Raw genomic sequence first — 18,636 nt, 5'->3', positions numbered from 1 at the left:
TAGCTTAGGAAAAAAAACTCTGATTACAGTTGAAGTCTAGTTTCCCATGCATGATTTCAAACAAGCCTTTATATGCAAGCACATTTTATACCAGTGGTGCCCACCTCATCTGTTCTGCAGGCACTGTCAGTTAGCTTGCAGGGCTCCCCACTCCTCTGAAATTTAGTGACTGGGAACTGTGGCAGTGTTAACTGGTGGAGCTCCAGGCACCTCAGCAATTAATACTACAGACACTGGTCAGGTGTGCCAGATGATACAGCCCCATCTTTGAAAATCCCTTGTCTACACAGTAATAAAAGGGAATTTTACTATTGTTGGCAACCTAAGCCAACTCATTGGGAAACTAATCTCAGAACAACTTATTTCCCCTAAATATTTATTTCCTATTGCTTTTCATTTTTAAACTAAACTAAATAATTTAGAATTGTTTCTAAGTTTTGCATGGTGACATTATAAAAAAGCAGCTCTGTTAAGCTGAAGCACTTTTAGTTAAGTTCTAGACATATGCAGCAACCTTAAGCGATCATCATTGAGTACAGTCAACTTGATAGTGCCATGCTATTGGCATGACAAAGGAAAAGTTAGTATGCACTGAAAGCATTTCCTATACAGTGTAGATATCAAGTAAAAATTATACCTTGCAAACTGACATTGTATTTATTTGAAGACAAAGCTAAGAAATTACAGCTAGACTGACCACTTCACTATTTACAACTTTATTTCAGGTTTTACTGTACAAAGGCAGAAGTGCGATTCATCTAGTCAATAAATCTACAACAATGACCATATAAATATGATACAGATATGTACACGAAAGCAACTTCAACTTCAATGTTCAAACCACAGTTACATGCAGAGCTGGATGCAAATAATGCAAACAGCATCTACACAGTATAAGGCATAGCTTCAAATTTTCATGATGTTCACAAGTTTTAGTCTCAAGTACAAGACTTTCAATGCAAGTTATCCATCCTTACATTTCACAAATGTATTTAGTGACAGTGCAGCTTCAGAATTAAAAGTGCATTTTTTAATTATTACATTCTACTAAGATCACATTTTGCTTTTTTTTGTTCCAAACTGTTTTAAAACAGAACCTACATTTTTGGAAGCAATTTTTTGTCCATAAAAAAATAAATTTACAGTCATTTCAATTATTTCATAAACAAAACTAGGTCATTTCCCCAAAATGCTGCATAGCACACAAGTCTAGAAACAAAAGCTCTGAAAAATGGACTCCTTGAATTGCCTGCCTGCCTTTAAATTCTGAAAGACTGAAATTGTGAAACACTCAACTGAGTTATTGCTGTTCGGAAGTTTGAAACATTTATATTCCAAGCTGAACATATTCAGAGTCCAAAAGCTGCTACCTTTATGAGTTCTGGAACACAGATATTCATAATAATCTACCCAGGATTTTAGGTGATAATGGTTTCTTCACTTTTCTCAAGTTGCTTTTGGAGATCTCACTGTAAAAGGGAGATAAAAAGAGAACTTTTATTCTCTTTCAGAGGATGTTCTTATTTCTGAAAACTAAGTATTTGTACCCATACATATACTTACTGTACTACATAGAGCTGGAAAATTTACACATGGATCTACTGCCCTTTCTACCATACTGGAGATCATCATGATTTCAAGAAGAGTTGGATCCATACAAAAGAATGTAAGTGCCAATAACCACAGAAACAGGGAAGCAGGGAGAAAAAGTGTAAGACAAACATGAAAAAATTATTCTTTAAATATAACCATTTATTTGAATACAGTTTACAGAAACAGGCAGTAGTTAAACTTATATCTGTGTTAGTTGTTCAAGAATAAACTCATGGTGTACTGCATGATTTAAAAGACTATAATACTTCTTAGTTTCCAAAATGTTTCACATGAATGCCTAATTCAAGGTTTCCTGCATCTTAGCCCCCCTATACATTACAGGTATCACAACACGCAATGAAGTGGTTAATTGCTCAATTACTTTGAGACCAGCTTCATGTGCAAAGTACCTAACATACCATAAAATGCTCCAACCAGCTATGAAGTTAGACCTGAAAAGGTGTACAAACTTTGGAGCTGATTGCTATCCAGCTCTAATTTGCACCTGCAGCAGGGTCTCCCCATCAGCTGAGAGAGCTCTCATCAGCAGAGATGTGCAATGCCCAGCTGCGACTAGAAACTGAGCGGACTCAGCCCCAGCAGCTGCCAATTTTGGTTCCTAGGAGCACGCAGACCTTGGTCTTGCAGGTGTGGATACTGGATTCCAGCAGCATGCTTCCACAAGGCGTGGCTACAATCTCCAGTCCCAGGGGTCTGTGAAACATTTTTGCAGCAGCCAAATCGGGCTCCTCCTGCACTTGCAATAAGGTGTGATGGGATCTGATGCCCACAATCACACCTCCTGCCATGCACATGTGCATACCAGTCTTTTGGCAAAAATATCAGAAACTCTGCCACACTGGGTCACTCATCTAGTCAAACTATTACTACATGATCGACACTTTAGAGTTAACCTGGCCAAGCGAACTAGCTCTTGGAGATGCGCCAATGGCCTCTCTTAGGGATCAGTACTGGCACCTCTCCTTTTCAACCTGTACATTAACGATCTGCCTGTGACTAGATCAAAAAAAAAAAAATGTTTATGCTGATGAGAGCGCCTTTGCCACTCAAGCTTGTGACTTTAAGTGTGGAACTCGCACTTGATGGAGACATGAGACTGATGTCAGAGTACTGACTAAAATGGTGCCTCAAACCGATTATCTCAAAGACTGAATCCAGTGTTTCTCATCTGCTTAATTCCAGTCCTAATCTTGACATCACTATCACTTTAAACAGTCAGCCTCTCAAATTCGAAATGCACCCAATTTATCTTTGTTTCACCCTTGACCAGACTTTAACTTATAAATCACATCTCCAGAAAACTGCTTTGAAAATTAAAACAAGGAATAACCTACTTGCCAAACTTGCAGGCTCCACTTGGGGTGCCAAAGCCTCCATGCTACGTTCATTTACTTTTGTTTTCAGTTGCAGAATACTGCCCCCTGTATAGGCTTGTTCATCACACTAGTGGACACGCAACTGCATGCTACAATGCATCTTGTGTCAGGCACACTGTGCCCCACTCCACTCACATGGTTACCAGACCTCAGTAACATTGCTTCCCCTCATCTCCACTGCACAAATGCTGAAGTAAGTTTACTAGCCAGACTCAGGAATAAACCTACGCTGCCAGTGCACTGAGACATATTTCACCCACAAATAGCTTGGCTTCCCTCAAGACACCCAATATGGTCCACCCTTTGACTTTTCCTGACTTAATGGCATGAAGAATGGTCAGCACAAGCACCAGTCAATCAACTGCATTATCTCTGACCCTACCATCAGTCAACCAGGATTTAAGTGGCTACACTGTTAGTGGGCACTTCTCAAGCGTTTTTGAATTGGACAGGGTCACTGTGCCTCAAACCTATACCAATGGGTCCTCCACAATAACAAATGCCCTTGTGGACAAATTCAAACCATGTCCCACATTGTTGACTTGAGTTCGTTTACAATGCTACCTGGTGGCCTTCAGGCTCCTCACATTGGTGATGACATTGCCTTAAGATGACTGAAACAAATGTGCCAAAACCAAATACGTTAAGTGGCAGCAGGCACTGTTGTGTGGATCAAGCATTAGATCCCATTGTGCCTTCACATGCACATGTAGAGAGGGCCCTTACTTGGATGCATTTTAGAATGCTTTACGCAAAACTGTAACATCAATATATTTAGACTTATAATCTCCATTATCAAGGTGGGTAAGAGGAGTTCAGATTTACTGTGATGGGCAAATAGTGTAAAGCAGCAGCCAACAGCCTTTACAAGCTACAGACCAGAATAGACTCGTCTCATATGGGCAGGGGTGACCTTTGCCTGCACCTTCAGTGGCCAGGTAGCTGAGAGCTATGCCTGCGCTGCCACTTCTCTCTTCCCTGTATTTCCACAGATGCAGCTTCCATCCCCAACAGAGCTTTCCACCAGTGGGAAGCTGCATCTGTTTTGCCACCACTTCTTCCCATCCTATCCCCTTTGCCTCTTGGCTGTGATGCAGATGCAGCTGGGGAAGAAGGGACAGGGAGAAGTGGCAGCCATGCAGGTCCAACTTTCAGCTACCTGGACCTGGCACAGCTCTTTAATGCCTCGTGTGGAATGGGCACAGATAAAGTTCTGCAGTTTGGATTCAGTGGCTCTGTGGGCTGGGTTTGGGCTGCAGTCCTCTGAACTAATGTGCAAGGGAAAAGAGAATGCAACTCAGAAATCATTATAGAAATTTGTTAAATTCTGACCAATACGACACATTGAATGGTGACACTGTTAAAAGCAGCTGCATAATTGAAAAACATAAGTATCTGGATAGTTCTGAAGGTATAATTTGGAAAGTTTTGAAGTTGTTTAAAAAAAAAAAAAAAATCTGTAAACTCTTCCTTCCATAGCAGCTTTAACACCATTTGTGTGGGAAGATCCAACACACTGGGAGTTGGACTAGATGACCTCCTGAGGTCCCTTTCAACCCTAACTTTCTATGACTATGAGAATTTTAAGGAAGATAAGCAATATCATGGCATGCAGCAGTAAACTAAAATGTTATAATCCACAATTTCCTCTCAATATTAACTACAGAAATCCTGGATTCCTTGATTTTAAGTACATGATTATTTTTTATTCCTTAAAAAGTTATTAGGTCTCCATACACAACAAACTTAGGACTTCTTTTTACTGTCTTCGTCAAAACGTTAAAAACTCACTCCAGCAGCCTTAACTTTTAGTAGAAGAGGAGGGCAGGAGAGGAGCTGCTTTATAAGGGAAATGGCTGGAATATAATTGTCATCAAAAACCCATTAGAAACAGAATAATGTCATCATCAGGGAACCTGGTTTTTTCTCTGTTAAAAAAAAAAATCCTAAATTCTCTGATAAACCCGCCTCCAAATCTGTGTTGTTCTGTGATTAAAATGAAACGCCACTGTGGGGGGTATGTGTGTGTATCAGGTGAACACAATGTTTTATTAATATATTTACAGTTTTAAAGCAATTTGAAAGCCTACCAGTGCCTCAATCATTACAGTAAAATAAATTCTAAATACCTATATATTTTGGCATTTGAGTTTATCATGGAAATTCAGAGCTCTGCCTGTCCCCTTCAGTTACCAGGATGCAGGTCGAGCTGTGGCTGTCCCCCCTGCTGCTTTTTAACACCAAGTAGCCCTGATATGCCATTGCCTCTCATTCCCAAGGGGTGCCCCTCACTCCTGACCCACAGCCCTTGCCTACCCCCCCCCTTCCCTCCCAGCAGCAGCTCCCCCTATGCACCAGGACACAGGTCTAACTGTGGATGTCCCCCCTGCTGCTTTATGGTACTGAGCACCTCTGACATGCCGGTGCCCTGCCCATGCTGTTGCCCTTCACTCTCAAGCCACATCCCCTCCAACTCTACCAGTGCCCCTGACTTCTGATCCACAGCCCCTGCCTGTCCCTCACTTGCTTCTGCCCTGCACCAGGACACGGGTCCAGCTGCAGCCATCCCCTTTGCAGCTTTGTGGCTCTGAGCAGTGCTGGCCTCTGCTGTTCTGCTCCCTGTGCCTGTTGGCAGCAATAAGAGTCAGATTCAAGTTGGGGGAGGAAGAGGGAAGGGTGCAAAATAAGTTTAGTTTTGGTTTGAGTCCCCACCCAGAAACCTGGGATAACTAGATTTAAACTGGAGTGTCCTAAATGAACAGATTTCTCCCTTGCAAGCAACATACCAACAAAAGCGAGGTTTATTATAGGACAAATAGAAAAGAAACACAAAGTACAGCTTAAAGCACTTTTAAACTTTAAGGCTTAAGTTCCATAGTCCAGCCCCACCTGGGTTCTCCATTCTCCTCAGCCTTCCTGGGGCCACTCAATTATTCCAGGGACTCCTGGCCCTTCTTCCTGGGTCTATTGGGACCTCCACCTCTCCTACAGTCCTGTCCACATTCCAAAAGATGTTACCTGGCCAGCAGCAAACCATCTGCTCTGCCTTCTGGCTGGGGCTTAGACTGCTAGCCCCACCCCTAAACTGTCACGTGACTGGCCTGACAGCCAGCAGCTTCCCCAAAGACTGCCTCCTGGAGCCTGATTTACTCCTGAAGTGGCAGGTGCCAGGAGTGCCCTGCCACACCCCACCCTTCCGTGAGCTTCTACCAAACCCAAGCACTCTGGACTTGGGAGGTCAACCCAAGTGGAGGGAGCCCTGGGGCCTACCACCCTATACTGCCTCACCCTAACTAGCTGGATAGAGGGGCCACCAGCGAGCCCTTTAAGCTGCTCTGGGGGGCAGCTCCTCAGTGAGCTCCAGAAATTCACTGGGATGCAAGGTGCTCTTGGGGGGTCCCTGCTCCTCAACAAATTGCTGGTGTGCACCAGCCCTTGCTGTGATTCAAGCTACTCCTAGGGGGCAGTCCCTGCCCCTCGGTGAGCTGCTGGGGTACGTTGGTCCTTGCTCCTACCTGATGGCTGCTGATCTCTGCCAGTCACTGCACCCTGGAGCAGAATCAAAGACTCTGCAGAAGAAACTGGCTGGCTGGGCCTTTCAAGTACAGAACTAATACCTGTAAGGTATTCTCCCTCTTAAATAAACAGAAAGTCCTCAGGCTAGTCCAGGGCTCTGACCCAAGTTCTAGCTGCTGTGTTTTTAAAAATGCACAGAAAACTTAATCCCTCTGAGTTAGTCCGGGTTGTTAAAATAGAGTTGCAGCATTCCAGCCACATTTTCCTCTGTCAGAGACTGGTGCTGAGCACTGAAAAGAATCCCAAGTTTGCTGAAACTTTTTTCCACACCAACTGAATTTACAGTCAGTTGGAGGAGAACCACTGCGTATTTTGCCAGGTTGGGAACATGATCTTCAACAGCCATCCAGAACTGAATGGGATCCTCAACATCTATAAACCCATCTTTGACAAGACCTAAATACACTGGCCATTCCATATTGCATTCACTGGATAGCTTTAATTCCGGTTTCACAGTTTCATAATCTGTATAAACAGCGCCAATTTGTTTAGGATCCAGTGCACGAACAGCACGAAGAAAATCAATTGCTGGCTGTTTACTTTTTACATTGTACTGTCTTAGTTTATCAGCAGTGCTTTGAGCCGCTACGGACCCTTTTGCATTATCAGTTGATGATGCAAGATGCTCTAGCCATGAAATTAAATCCAGGACAGTGTTGTACACTTTGTGTATTTGACGTTTTTGGGACTCTAAAATGTTCAGTGCTGTCACCAGGCGTCCACAGTTTTCTGCAATATACTTCAGATCAGCGTGCAAGTCTTCTACTGCTAACAGGCTGGCTAGTTCTCGCAGAACAGTTGTATCCCCTTGTTCTGTTCGTTCATACTCCACAAACCCATGGTAGAGCTGATAGTGTTGTGCATGGTACTTTACACAATTGAACCATGTATTCCACCTGGTCACAACTGGCTTGGGTGGAAGTGTTGGTGAATCAACACACTGTTCCTTCAGGTATCTCAAGAACCGTGCACGACAAGCTGGAGCGTTCACTAAAAGTGACTTCATCAAAGCAACAAAGTGATCCACTTGCTTGAAGGCATCTCGCCAAGTATTTCCTGCCAGAGCTACTATATGTGCATAGCAACAAATGTGTACACAGTTTAACCACAGATTGCGAAGCACATCGTTCCAAGCCTTCACCATGTAGCTTGTGCTGTCTGTTACAAATGTTAATATTCGCTCAAGTGGGATGCTGAATTCCACCATACAAGAAATCAAGGCTTGTGAAATGGTAGCATGATTAACTTTCCCCAGGCACACTGTCTTTACTAGCTGTGGTGCAGGAATGTCAGCATGTTTAGGAGGACGTACCTTGAGCACCTGAAATAAAATGTTGAAAACTGGTCTGTTTTGGAAGTCGGCTGTTTCATCGGCAATCACGGCAATGAAGTTTCCCTCAAAGTCATTAAGGAGGCGTTGTTTTTCCTCTTCAAAAAGAGCTGGTAGGTGAGAATAAAACTGGTCGGATTTGGGAATAGCACTGCCTCCCTTAATGTGCTTGCTCAAAAAGTCCCTGACAACAGGTAAATCCATTTTATGCAGAGGAAAGTCTGCTTTTAAACACATTCGAAAAAAATCTGAAGTGACAGTGTCACAGTGGTCTTTGGCAACTGTAGAACTCTGGAATGGCGTAGTCGCAATGCCTTGTTTCTTTAATGCTGCTGACGGCCCTGCAGTTTCAGCATCTTCTCTTTGTCTCTTTTCATTCTGTTTATGCTTAGCACTTTCGATGTGTTCTACAATCGTCTGCTTTCGAATGTGATCTACAGCCTTGCTGCATGCAGTGCAGAATAGCACAGAACCGTCAGTGTGAAATTTATCCTTGCCAAACTGAGCGACACGTTCTTTAGGGGTGACTCTTGCCCTCCTTGGCATCTTTTCTAGACTTGAATGCGATGTCCGGAGGCTGAAGTAAAATTTGAGATGCATCAAAACACGAGTCCCTGTACATAGGGACCGAACTCAATTCACGATTGCATTTTTTTCATGGAAAACGTGAAATCAAGCATTTTCCATTAAAAAAAGCAAGGAAGCTGCATGATTTTGTTGGGGTTGGGGGGAAAACAGGACTTTCCAGTTCCAAGCAGAAAAGGTGGGAAGCCTTCCCACCCTACAGCAAAGTGCAGCAAGCCCCACCGGAGCCTTGGAACATGGGGGCAGGGGACTGCCAGGTGCCAGCTGGCACTGCCCAGGCATAGGCCATACCCCCAATGCAGAGGAAAGCAAAATGCCCCCAGTCTGCACCAATCTGACCAGGGGAAAATTCATTCCTGACCCCAATGCAGCATCGTCCGACCCTGTAGCCAGGACCCTCCAGGGGTGAGAATCTCAGCAGGAACACATCCCCGACCGGTGGCTGACCAACCTCTTCTTGAACACCTCCAGTGTTGGAGAGTTCACAGCTTCCCTGGGTGTCTGTTCCACTGCCCCCTGCTCTAATTGGGAGTCGGTAACAGCAGCCTCCCAGGCGCTGCTGGCTTTCTCCCTCGGCTCTTGGGGGAGAAAAAGAAAAAAAAAAAAAAGTAAAAGCAGAAACCTCCCATCATGCGTTTCTCCCCCGGTCCTTGGAGGAGAAAAAATAAATAAATAAAGAAACCCCACAGGCTCCTGTCCCTGCTCCCCCCAACCCTCCCACACCTGCCTTCCAGCACAGTGTCTGTACACCATTCCCATCAGCCTGGCTAGGCTGGGACAGCTGGGTGCAGCAAGAGCAGAATGGAGCCTGCAACGAGCCCAAGATTAAGCTCTGGGCTCCGCAAATTAAGCCTGTCCCTATCGATCACCCAGATTGGGAGCTTTGAGCTGGGCAACTGGGTCTCACAGTGCTGCCACTACTGCCACACTCCATGCCTGCCCCCCCCCCCCAGCAATGGCCCAAGCTGCCCACCCACACACCCCTGCCCTCCACAAGCCCTGCCAGGTCTCCCTGAAGGCCTCCACTGCCCCACCAGCCCTGGTGGTATCAACCACACCCCCTTCCCTGCCAGCTCTCCCTGCAGGCCCCCACTCCCCAAGCTCTGGCAGTCTGACCCACAGGGTTCCCCCATCTCTGCTGGTGTCCCTCATTCTCACCCTGCAGAGACCCCTGCCTCCCCTAGCCCTGCTGGAGGGGTCTCCCAGCTGCTTCCCACCCCCAGGCCTCAGCCCCTCAGTTCCTACTTACCCCAAAGGCTGTAGGAGGCAAAGCAAGTCTGAGCCAGCCCTGGCTGGTCTCAAATTCTCAGGACTCACCGCCCCCAGGCAGGGCTTAGGGTTTCGTGCCCTTTTTTCAAGCAGCTTGTTGCAGGCTGGAACTCTGCCAGCCTGCAGAAAGCTGTTTGTTATAGGGGAAACCTGTGGTTTCCCACTTCAAAAAGGGAAAACCTGCATTTTCTTTTTTTAAAGGGGAAAATCTGCACTTTTCTGCAGGAAACAGAAAATCCGAATCCGTGGCCATAACACTGCTAATCCACAAATGTAAACAAATATATAAAAAATAGCTAATACTACAGCTAGCAAAAAGACAAATACTTTTGCAAGCAGAAGTGCTGAAAACAAATGCTATATTTATACTACTTCCATAGTGCTATTGGGGAGGGACACACTCTTGAGCATGGCCCACCCACTACATGGGCACTAGATCTGGAGATATGGCAAAACTATTGCAGGGTTCCCCCCCCTACTTCTAAACTGCTCTTGAACTACAGTAGATGCTCCCACAGAAACTTTACCACATTTCTCAGTGCAGCAGCCATGCTCAAGAGCACACCTTAAGAGTGCTGTGGAAGCAGTGTAGTAATGCCCTTTAAGTGTGGACATATTAGCAACCTTCCATGGCTGAAAGGAGAAAGGATTTAAATCATACGCTAACTGCTATGCAGTAATTGTCCACGTGCACAGAAGCTACATTGCAGTAGCTTACCCCATTTCATTGACGCCTAGGCTACAGTAATTTAAATTTCCACATGCTGCAATGGCAAAGCATATACATGGGCAGTAACTTTACAGCTGACTTGACAAGGGATGTGTCCCATTTTACTTGACGGGGAATTTTTCTTAAGTTCATACCCCAATTCATCTTGTCCTAGCCCATGTTATTACAGAATTTTTTTTTCCCCAGACAGTAGTCACCTGCAACACAAGACTGGTTATCATCCTTTTATGGGGAAAATAGAGCAGGTCTTGCTTAGGTTTGTCTCTTTACTTGCAAAATGGAAAACATTGACAATCTGTGCACTGGAGTTTCACTGGAGAGCCAGTTTATATTAAAAACTAGTATTAAAGAAAGAGGAATAATATATATGAAGCAAAGACCAAATCTTAATTTAAACTGTTTCATATCCTGACCCAGATTAAAAGTTTAAGTAAAAAAAATACAGAAGTTTCAGACGCCTTCATATTTGAGTTGTCAGAAGACCATATGTTTTTTTTAAATTTCATAGTATATGCAAGTCTCATTTTAGTAAATTTTAGATCTCTTATTACCTTCATCAAGAGGTACTGCTGATTTAGTTTCAGATGTCAGAGTACCCATATCTTCAAAAGTTTTGGCACCTGGGTTTTCTTGTTCCACCTCACACAAATATACATCAATAGGCCCCTTTGTGCTTTTTATGCGTACTTCTATGCAATTCTGCAAGACAAATATTAACATACATATAAAATAAAAAGTATTTAGATGAAGCCAACCCCAGTTTACTTCCACATACTTGTAAAACTGCAGAAAGGACACTTATAAGGTTACAGGGTTGACTTTACCAGATCAGGCCATTTTAACAATCATTCAGTTCTTAATAACAACTATCTAGGTGATCCTATAAGTGAATGATTATCTAATCAATTATTTTTATGTGTGTGTGCGCGAGCGTGTGCACTCTTAAGCAGTAAGGAGTTTCATTTTGATGGGTATCTACCTAATGACCCTTTGGGTGGACATTTTGCAGGCCTTTATAGAAAGGCTATCACACTGTTTGGAACAGAGATAGCACAAGTGAGGAGTATAGGGTCAATATAATAATCCTATAGTCAGAAAACCAGTGGGTTGTCACAAATGTTACTATTAGCACAACAGTGCATGTCAAATTCAGCAAGTTGGAGATATTAACTCCCACCATGATAGTATCAACAGTAAGTCTTCTCTCTGTTTAGTTCTTGAAAGCTTAAGTCACCCCAGATATACTCCTCAATTAAACTTGATTTAGGTGCAGACATCACAAAGAAGCATGCTTTGTATTTTTTTCCCCAATGGCCAAATTAATTGTAACAGAATAGAATATCTTTAGAAAAAACTGACACTAATTTTACAGCATGCTGTATTTAATAAACACGTGGTGATAGCAAAATTATTTTCTGTGTGTAAATGGATTATTCTTTTGCAATGTCTTGTTCTAAAGCTTCTGTTGTCTTAAAGGAATGGGTAGAAACGTACCTCTTTAGGAGCTGGCACTTCCAGTTTAGTTTCTTCTGGAGCTTTGATTGCAATAACAATCTGTTCTTGAAAGGCCTGAACACTATGGATGTCTTGATATGTAACATAAGCTAATGTATACCTTAGTCAAGGATTTTGTATAGTCTTTTTAAGTTATCAAAAACAGGAGGTACCCTGTTAACATGTGTTGAAGCAGGAAACCCTCTATGGTGCTCTTACATTCACATTCAGTTATACCTAGCAGAGAGTGCAAATGCCAAAAGGATATTTTGCATTTTCTTTATCATCCGTTAATTCAAACAACTGGTGAGCGCAGTCCTTAATTAATTCATCAAGAGCTTCTTCCATGGCTGATAAGTCAGAAAGTTCATCTCTGAGTTTTTGTTGCTCTGGTGCCTTTCCAGCAACATGATCAAGGTCAGATCCTCTAAAAGAGTATGAGAATTATCAAGAACACCGTTTAAAGTTTTTGTTTCAATTTTATTTGTATACATTAAATTTTCTAACTAACAAATAAATGAATTTAAATAATAAGTTTTTACTAGGAACCTCTATCTTGGCACTTTCATGTCAGCTAAATGATGTTTCACAATTGCTTTGTTTCCTGGTATACTATGTTGAACTTTCATGTAAGCATATACTACCATATTTACTCAAATCCAAGGTTTTCCCCTCCCCATGCAACATGGGGAAAAAACCCCCCAAACTTGTATTTGAGTAAAAGGCAAGAGGTGGAGGTGGGGGCAGGTGCCTACAGTGGTTCCAATTCTGGCCCCCCACTCAGGATCAGGGTCAAAAGTTGGAGCTATAGCCGTTGCCTGCCCCCCCTCACTTCTGGCTCCCTCCCTGCCCCCCCACTGACACTCCTTCAACCAGGGATGGCACTAGCCCATGCTCTATGCTACAATGGGCTCAGGGCCATGACTGACAATAAGCAACAGGGGAGCAGAGGTCAGGTGCTGATGGGGTGCAAGTGACAGAGGGTTCAGGCAATACAAGGATGGGGGAAGGTTGGCGGCACAAGGGGGAAGGGGGAAGAGGGAAACAGGAGCTACAATTGGTGAAGAAGCAGGGGTCAGAACACTTGATCTCCACTGTCTGACTCCCTGCCACCACTTTCCACGCTATAGCAGCAGGGGGGAGGAGGGGGGGCCGGCAGCAAATTTAAGATGACCCTCCAACAATTATATTATATATATGGCAAATTATAATAATTTTCTAAATTTTCCATACATAGAATTAATTACGTGTGGGGGGGGGGCGCGGCTGTATAAAATTCAGGGTCATGTTAGATTCAGATAAGAATGCTGTATGTTTATTCGGAAAAAGTAATGCAGAACTCTAGCAAAATTAAAGAGGATATTCATTATTACTAGTCAAACATTATACGGTGTCTGTACTTGTTTTTTGCAGAAATTATAAGTTTCAATGCCAACTCACACCCACTGGATAAGGTTCTTAGATCTTTTCTGTATAAGGTGAATTCCATCCAATACATTGGTGATGTCATATACTCTTCTTTTTCGCACTCCTAAGGTTGTTGCTACCTCATTCAAATCAAGTATGCCATCTGGAGCAGTTTTTACAAGATCCATGAATTTTCGGGTCAAGTAAACTAGGGACGCATCAAAACGAGGCTTTGTGACTTTCAGAGTTTCTGTAAAGGAATGACACAAAATAATTTAGTATAAGCCAGTTCAGGTCTTTTTGAGGCATTTCTATACTTTTTGAAAAATATATTCATGAGAAGTGGTAGGTTAAATACTGTAATTATCTACTGCAGGGGTGATCAAACCTAAGCGCATGGGTCATATCTGGTCCGTGATGTCATGTCATCTGGCCCATAGGGCTCCCCATGGGTCTGGAAATTTGGCAGTGGGGGAGCAGTGCATACGTGGGAGCCCTGGGCCCTGCATGCTCAACAGGGTGCCTGATTCCAGCACACAGGGCCAGATGAGGATGGTACTGGGTCCCAGGTCCCAATCCCAGTGCACAGGAGCCGGCACAGGGCCCAAACGTGGTACGCAGGGCAGGGACCAGGCAGCGATGGGCACCAAGGCCCAATCCAGTCCTCAGACCAGCCCCGTGCCACTCATTTGGCCCATTTGGCCAAAAGGTTGAGCACTACTAAACCACAACACGATACAGAACAAGTAGCAAAAAAAGGATATCCAATAGATGTGCCTTTAATTGCAGAAGTCATGTCTGGAAGAACAGAATGTACCTCCATGCCTTGAAGATCTTTACCTTAGACTGCCAACAAGAATATAAACTGTTACATGAAAATATTTCTTGTCACTACAACAGCAGGTGCCCTCTTCTCCCCTCTTTGTGCCAATGACATGTTAGAGGGTGTTCTTAGTGTTTTAGATACTGTGACTTGTAGCTGCATATAAGAATTTAAAAGGCCAATTTTGGGAACTCTACGTGTTGTTATCTGCCTGTGAATGTAGAGGATTCCAGAAAACTCTTTTTGGCCCTATGCTCCTGTAAGTTAGGTACAAATGAAACTCAGATAAGTAAAATTTCACTGGTAGGCCAGAGATTTGTTTCCATTACAAGGCAGTAAACTAGAGATTAAATACAGTGTCCAGTGCTAACTACATAGAACAGTCATCTGGTTCCCCAAGCTTATACAGTACGTTCTACTTTACTGTATATCAGTTATTCCCGTATTTCATACTTTTCAGTAGTACGAAATACAATTAATTTCAACCAGTTCCTTGCTTATTGATTTTTAGCTTGCTTCAGTTTTTCCATAAGCTGAAACTAGAAAAAAAGAGAGCTGAGGGTTAGTTAATGAAATAAGACAAAGACTGACCAATCCATGGAAAGAAACTTCTTTGTAATCTGGCAAATTATGCATAGTTTTTTGATGCATATTGAACATGCTTTGTCATTAACCACCTTTAATAATTCATTTAACAGCCTGTACAAGGTAAAGAGAACTAATTTGTTACTCATGGAATTTTCTTTTCATTATTCACACACATGAGGACAAATATAAGGGAACAATGGTTGAACAGCTATTGCTATAATTTTCAATTATGTACTAGTCTTTAAGAACTCTCTCTCTCTCAAGCAACCCACAGGTAGTGTCTTGCTATGATCAGAAACTACACTACCCATTTCAATGGTTTTTCTTTAATTATTTTTTCCTATTCCACTTACCAGCCAATTCTGCTTATGTGCAATAAAAAAAGGCAGGAGAAACTGGCGGAAGTAAGTCGCCCCCTTTGGAAGAAGTTCCCTTGCACTGTATTGTCCATGCAATTTATTTATTTTTGCTGAGGGCAGCGAGGTGGGGAGGGAAAAGGAGAGACTAAATTCATGTGCAGTTGCGAGTTCTGACTTAAGAGACACTGCTTAGCCAAGAACCAGAAATCATCTTAACAACTGAGCAAATGTAATGTTTGTAGAAATATTGCTCAGAAATAGCTAAGTCAGTCTTAAACTAATACATGCATTTGCTCAAACAACACTTGATTTTAAGGTTAAAGTATCTTAGATACTAAAGATGCAGTATTCCAGGACACCACACCTCCCCCCTCTAAAATTCTGAAGACTGAAACACAATGAAAGATTGCTCCATACTCTTAGGCTCTGATCAGTAATTCCTGTCTTAATCCTCGCAATTTTACTTAAGTGGGTATTATTTGGATGTGAAATATTAGACATCACATAGTTCAAATATTGCATGCTTTAGAAATTTGCATTATAAGATGCATACTGACCTATGAAGTGTAATGCAGCAGAACATTTACCACACCCTTTCCATTAGCAAACTAAATACCTACCCTTAATACTTGAATCCACGTAAGCAGATGCACACTGAGTTCAAGCAAGTTTTTATGAGCCCATAATTTTTCCTACAAAGATCTTACTGCAAGATTCTAATGTTATATAGAATCAAGAACTACCTCATCCATTCATCTGCGTAACAATCTAAGGCTATAGCATACAGCCAAAGAACACCTGAAATTCCACTAAAAACTATAAACTAAATAATTCCTTGGCTTATTCTTTGCAGCCTATTGACTTCAGGGTAATCAGAAAAAGTGTTGTTCACATGAAAAAAATTACATTATTAAACTACCTGAATCTGCTCTTGGGTATCTGTACATTTATTTGACTTTATCTTAAAATGTCAAATGAATTAGTTGAGGATTGACAAAACACTTACTCTCTATTACTTCTTCACAAATAAAATAGGTAGCTCAAGTAGCATCAAAGGGGTGGACATAGAATCACTAGATCAAATTAAGCTTCCTAGTTAATCTTTCAATTGGCATTTTATATCGTTACTCACAAGATGGTTTGAGATTATGTCGTATTTAACAGTTACTACCAATGTCTTCTGTTCCTTTTTCTGCTATGGCCTGTAACAGTGTCCTTGGCCCATCACAGAAGGACTCTACATCTCTTCTAAAACTCTGTTCTATGGCCAATTAACCATGCACATGCCCGCACCCCCATTACTACAAGTAGAATGGAAAGAGGGGGGAAAAAACTGACAGTGGACCATGTTAATAATTATGTTTGTTCCTTAATTTACTGTGCATCTCTCTTTGTTTTGACCAGATTACAAATAAATAAAGAACTTTCACATATGGTGCTTTATAAATATATGAAATATTCATTTATTCATACAGAAAAAAGGAAAACCTTCAGATTTAGAGATTGGGGACTTACTTCTTACAGTCACAATTTGTACATCATCTTCCACATTAAGCCTGATCTTTTGTGGCTGGAAAGAGAAAGGAATGACAATTTAACACAAAAAGGCCATTCAAGTAAGGGAAAAAAAAAAAGACAGCACAACTTACTAGGTAAGATGCCATCTGATCCACAGAAGCCAGCAGAGTTAACACACTGGCATTCAGATGGCACCAAAAAATGTTCATATCTAATCAAACACCTGTTTACCAGATACTGAAAACCTCACCAGGAACCCCCAGCACCCAGTCAGGATCCCCACACCCTGGAAGATGGGCAAAGGCTTCTTTCTACCTATATTCCTGGCTGACTTCTTGATGGGGCAGAAGGTAAAAAGAGGTCAGGGTCACGGAGGGCCCACAACACATTCATACGAAAGCCAAACAGCAGCCAGCTCTACAGGCCTTACACATTTTCAAGCACTAACTTTGTAGCCAGTCAGCTCTTTTTATAGCCACACACCCATTTCACTTGTTGAAGTCATGTTTCATTAAACACAAACTAGGTGTGGACAGGCATAATGGCAGCACGAGGAGTTTGACACACACTGGCAGACTGTGCTAAGCCTGAGGTTCCCAACCCCTGGGCCACAGCCCAGTACCCGGCTGTGAAGGGTTGGCTGCTGGACTGGAAGTGACCGGTGCACTGCGAAGCAGCAGCCCACCCTTTTTTATACTCAGTATGAAAAAAAAGGTTGGCTGCTGCTTCGCAGCATACTGGTCACTTCCAGGCTGCAGTTTGCCGGTCGGTGAAATAAAAAGGTTGGGACCCCAGGGGATAAGCTGCCCAACTGTCAGCCTTGAAAATGGGCGATTGGTGCCTCCCAAGTCTGGGGGGGCACCAGATCCCCAACAGGGGGTAGCCCCCCAGCTGCTGATCGCCAAACCCAGATCTGCACTTCTGGTTTCACAGCTCGAGCTCCCAGGAGGTGCACAGCCAACCTCAGGGGGCGCATGGCACCCACATGCACCCCCTACGGGTCACCAACAGCCTTCTGATACACTCAGGCCCCTGCTACACGTTACACCAGTGACTGGTCAACCACACCATACATTTCAACCAGCACAATAAATTTATACTGCTCCGTTGCTCGCAGAGGGGAGCCGCCAGGACAGGCGGAAAGGCAGAGGCTGCAGGCATGCGACACAGCTGTTGCACATGGGGATAAATTTAAATGCAAAATAAGACCAGTCACCGGGGCAACATCAATGTCATCGTGCGAGGCAAGGCGCTGGTCGCTCGCAGCACACGTTCAGACCCACCACACCTGCACCGCAAGGCCTGTCCGGCTAGGAACAGCCGACCCCTACGAAGTTGGGGCTTCAACAAGCTGCGGAGCTGCGGCCTCCAGCTTTCGTGAGCGTGACCGTTCTCCCTAGTCCCACGGCCGCTGCTCCCGCCCGCTCGCCCCACCTGCCCGGGGCCGGGGCCCGGCGGGAGCGGCCTGAGGGGCGGGGCGGGATGGAAAGGAGGCAGCCCAGCCGTGCCGGGGGCCTCCTACCCGCCCGCCCGCTCACCCGCATCGTGTCTGGCTGCAGCCGCCGCAGGCTCTTCCCCTTGCCGGCGGCGGCCATGTCGCGCCGCCCCGCTCTAGCGGCCCATGCCCGGGGCGCGCCAACCCCCGCCTCGGCCCGGCCGGGAGGGGGCAGGGCCGGGCAGGGCCCGGCGGCAGCGGCGGCAACGGCGACTCTAACTGCGTCACTCGCGCGGCGGCCCCGCCCCCTTTACCCACCAGCCCCCGCGGTCTAACGCCCCTTTGCAGACAGGTCCCGCCCCCTCCGGCATCGCTCGGGGTTGGGCTGCCGCTGCGATTGGACGGTGCTCGCAGAGCACTACCCCCGGACTGTGACGCACTGCGGGGCTGAGGCGGGGGCGGTGTGTTTGTGCTCGCTGAGCCTTCAGGGTCCCGCTTTGGCGGGAAAAACCTTTTTCCTTTCCCCCTGCAC

General features: G+C 44.2%; 1 protein-coding gene across 3 annotated transcripts; it reads right to left on the bottom strand.

The window, feature by feature from the left end:
• Nucleotides 1-700: 700 nt before the first annotated feature.
• On the bottom strand, nucleotides 701-18,394 carry E2F6 (E2F transcription factor 6). Of its 3 annotated transcripts, none has more exons than XM_059729577.1 (8): nucleotides 18,208-18,394; nucleotides 16,667-16,721; nucleotides 13,415-13,631; nucleotides 12,243-12,401; nucleotides 11,975-12,089; nucleotides 11,032-11,179; nucleotides 8,933-9,059; nucleotides 701-8,473 (listed from the first exon to the last, which is right to left on the bottom strand). In XM_059729577.1, exons 1-8 carry the CDS (start codon nucleotides 18,262-18,264, stop codon nucleotides 6,724-6,726), a joined length of 2,628 nt encoding a protein of 875 aa, XP_059585560.1. In that variant the 5' UTR covers nucleotides 18,265-18,394; the 3' UTR covers nucleotides 701-6,723. The 3 variants fall into 3 exon arrangements, with proteins under 3 accessions (XP_059585560.1, XP_059585563.1, XP_059585571.1); XM_059729580.1 differs by having other exon boundaries at nucleotides 13,421-13,631; XM_059729588.1 differs by lacking the exon at nucleotides 18,208-18,394 and adding an exon at nucleotides 17,886-18,162.
• Nucleotides 18,395-18,636: the final 242 nt, after the last annotated feature.

This window comes from Alligator mississippiensis, chromosome 1, assembly GCF_030867095.1.
Source record: "Alligator mississippiensis isolate rAllMis1 chromosome 1, rAllMis1, whole genome shotgun sequence".
In the NCBI taxonomy this organism is placed as follows: Eukaryota; Metazoa; Chordata; order Crocodylia; family Alligatoridae; genus Alligator; species Alligator mississippiensis.
The sequence above is the reverse complement of the archived record's forward strand: the minus strand, read 5'-3'. Positions and strand labels throughout refer to the sequence as shown.

Excerpts from the sequence above, each read along its gene's own strand:
- E2F6 (XM_059729577.1), bottom strand. The coding sequence starts at position 18,264 with ATGGCCGCCGCCGGCAAGGGGAAGAGCCTGCGGCGGCTGCAGCCAGAC. Across the intron at positions 16,722-18,207 it reads TGCAGCCAGACACGATGCGG|CCACAAAAGATCAGGCTTAA; the intron begins GTGAGCGGGCGG and ends TTCTCTTTCCAG. Across the intron at positions 13,632-16,666 it reads ACAAATTGTGACTGTAAGAA|AAACTCTGAAAGTCACAAAG; the intron begins GTAAGTCCCCAA and ends ATTCCTTTACAG.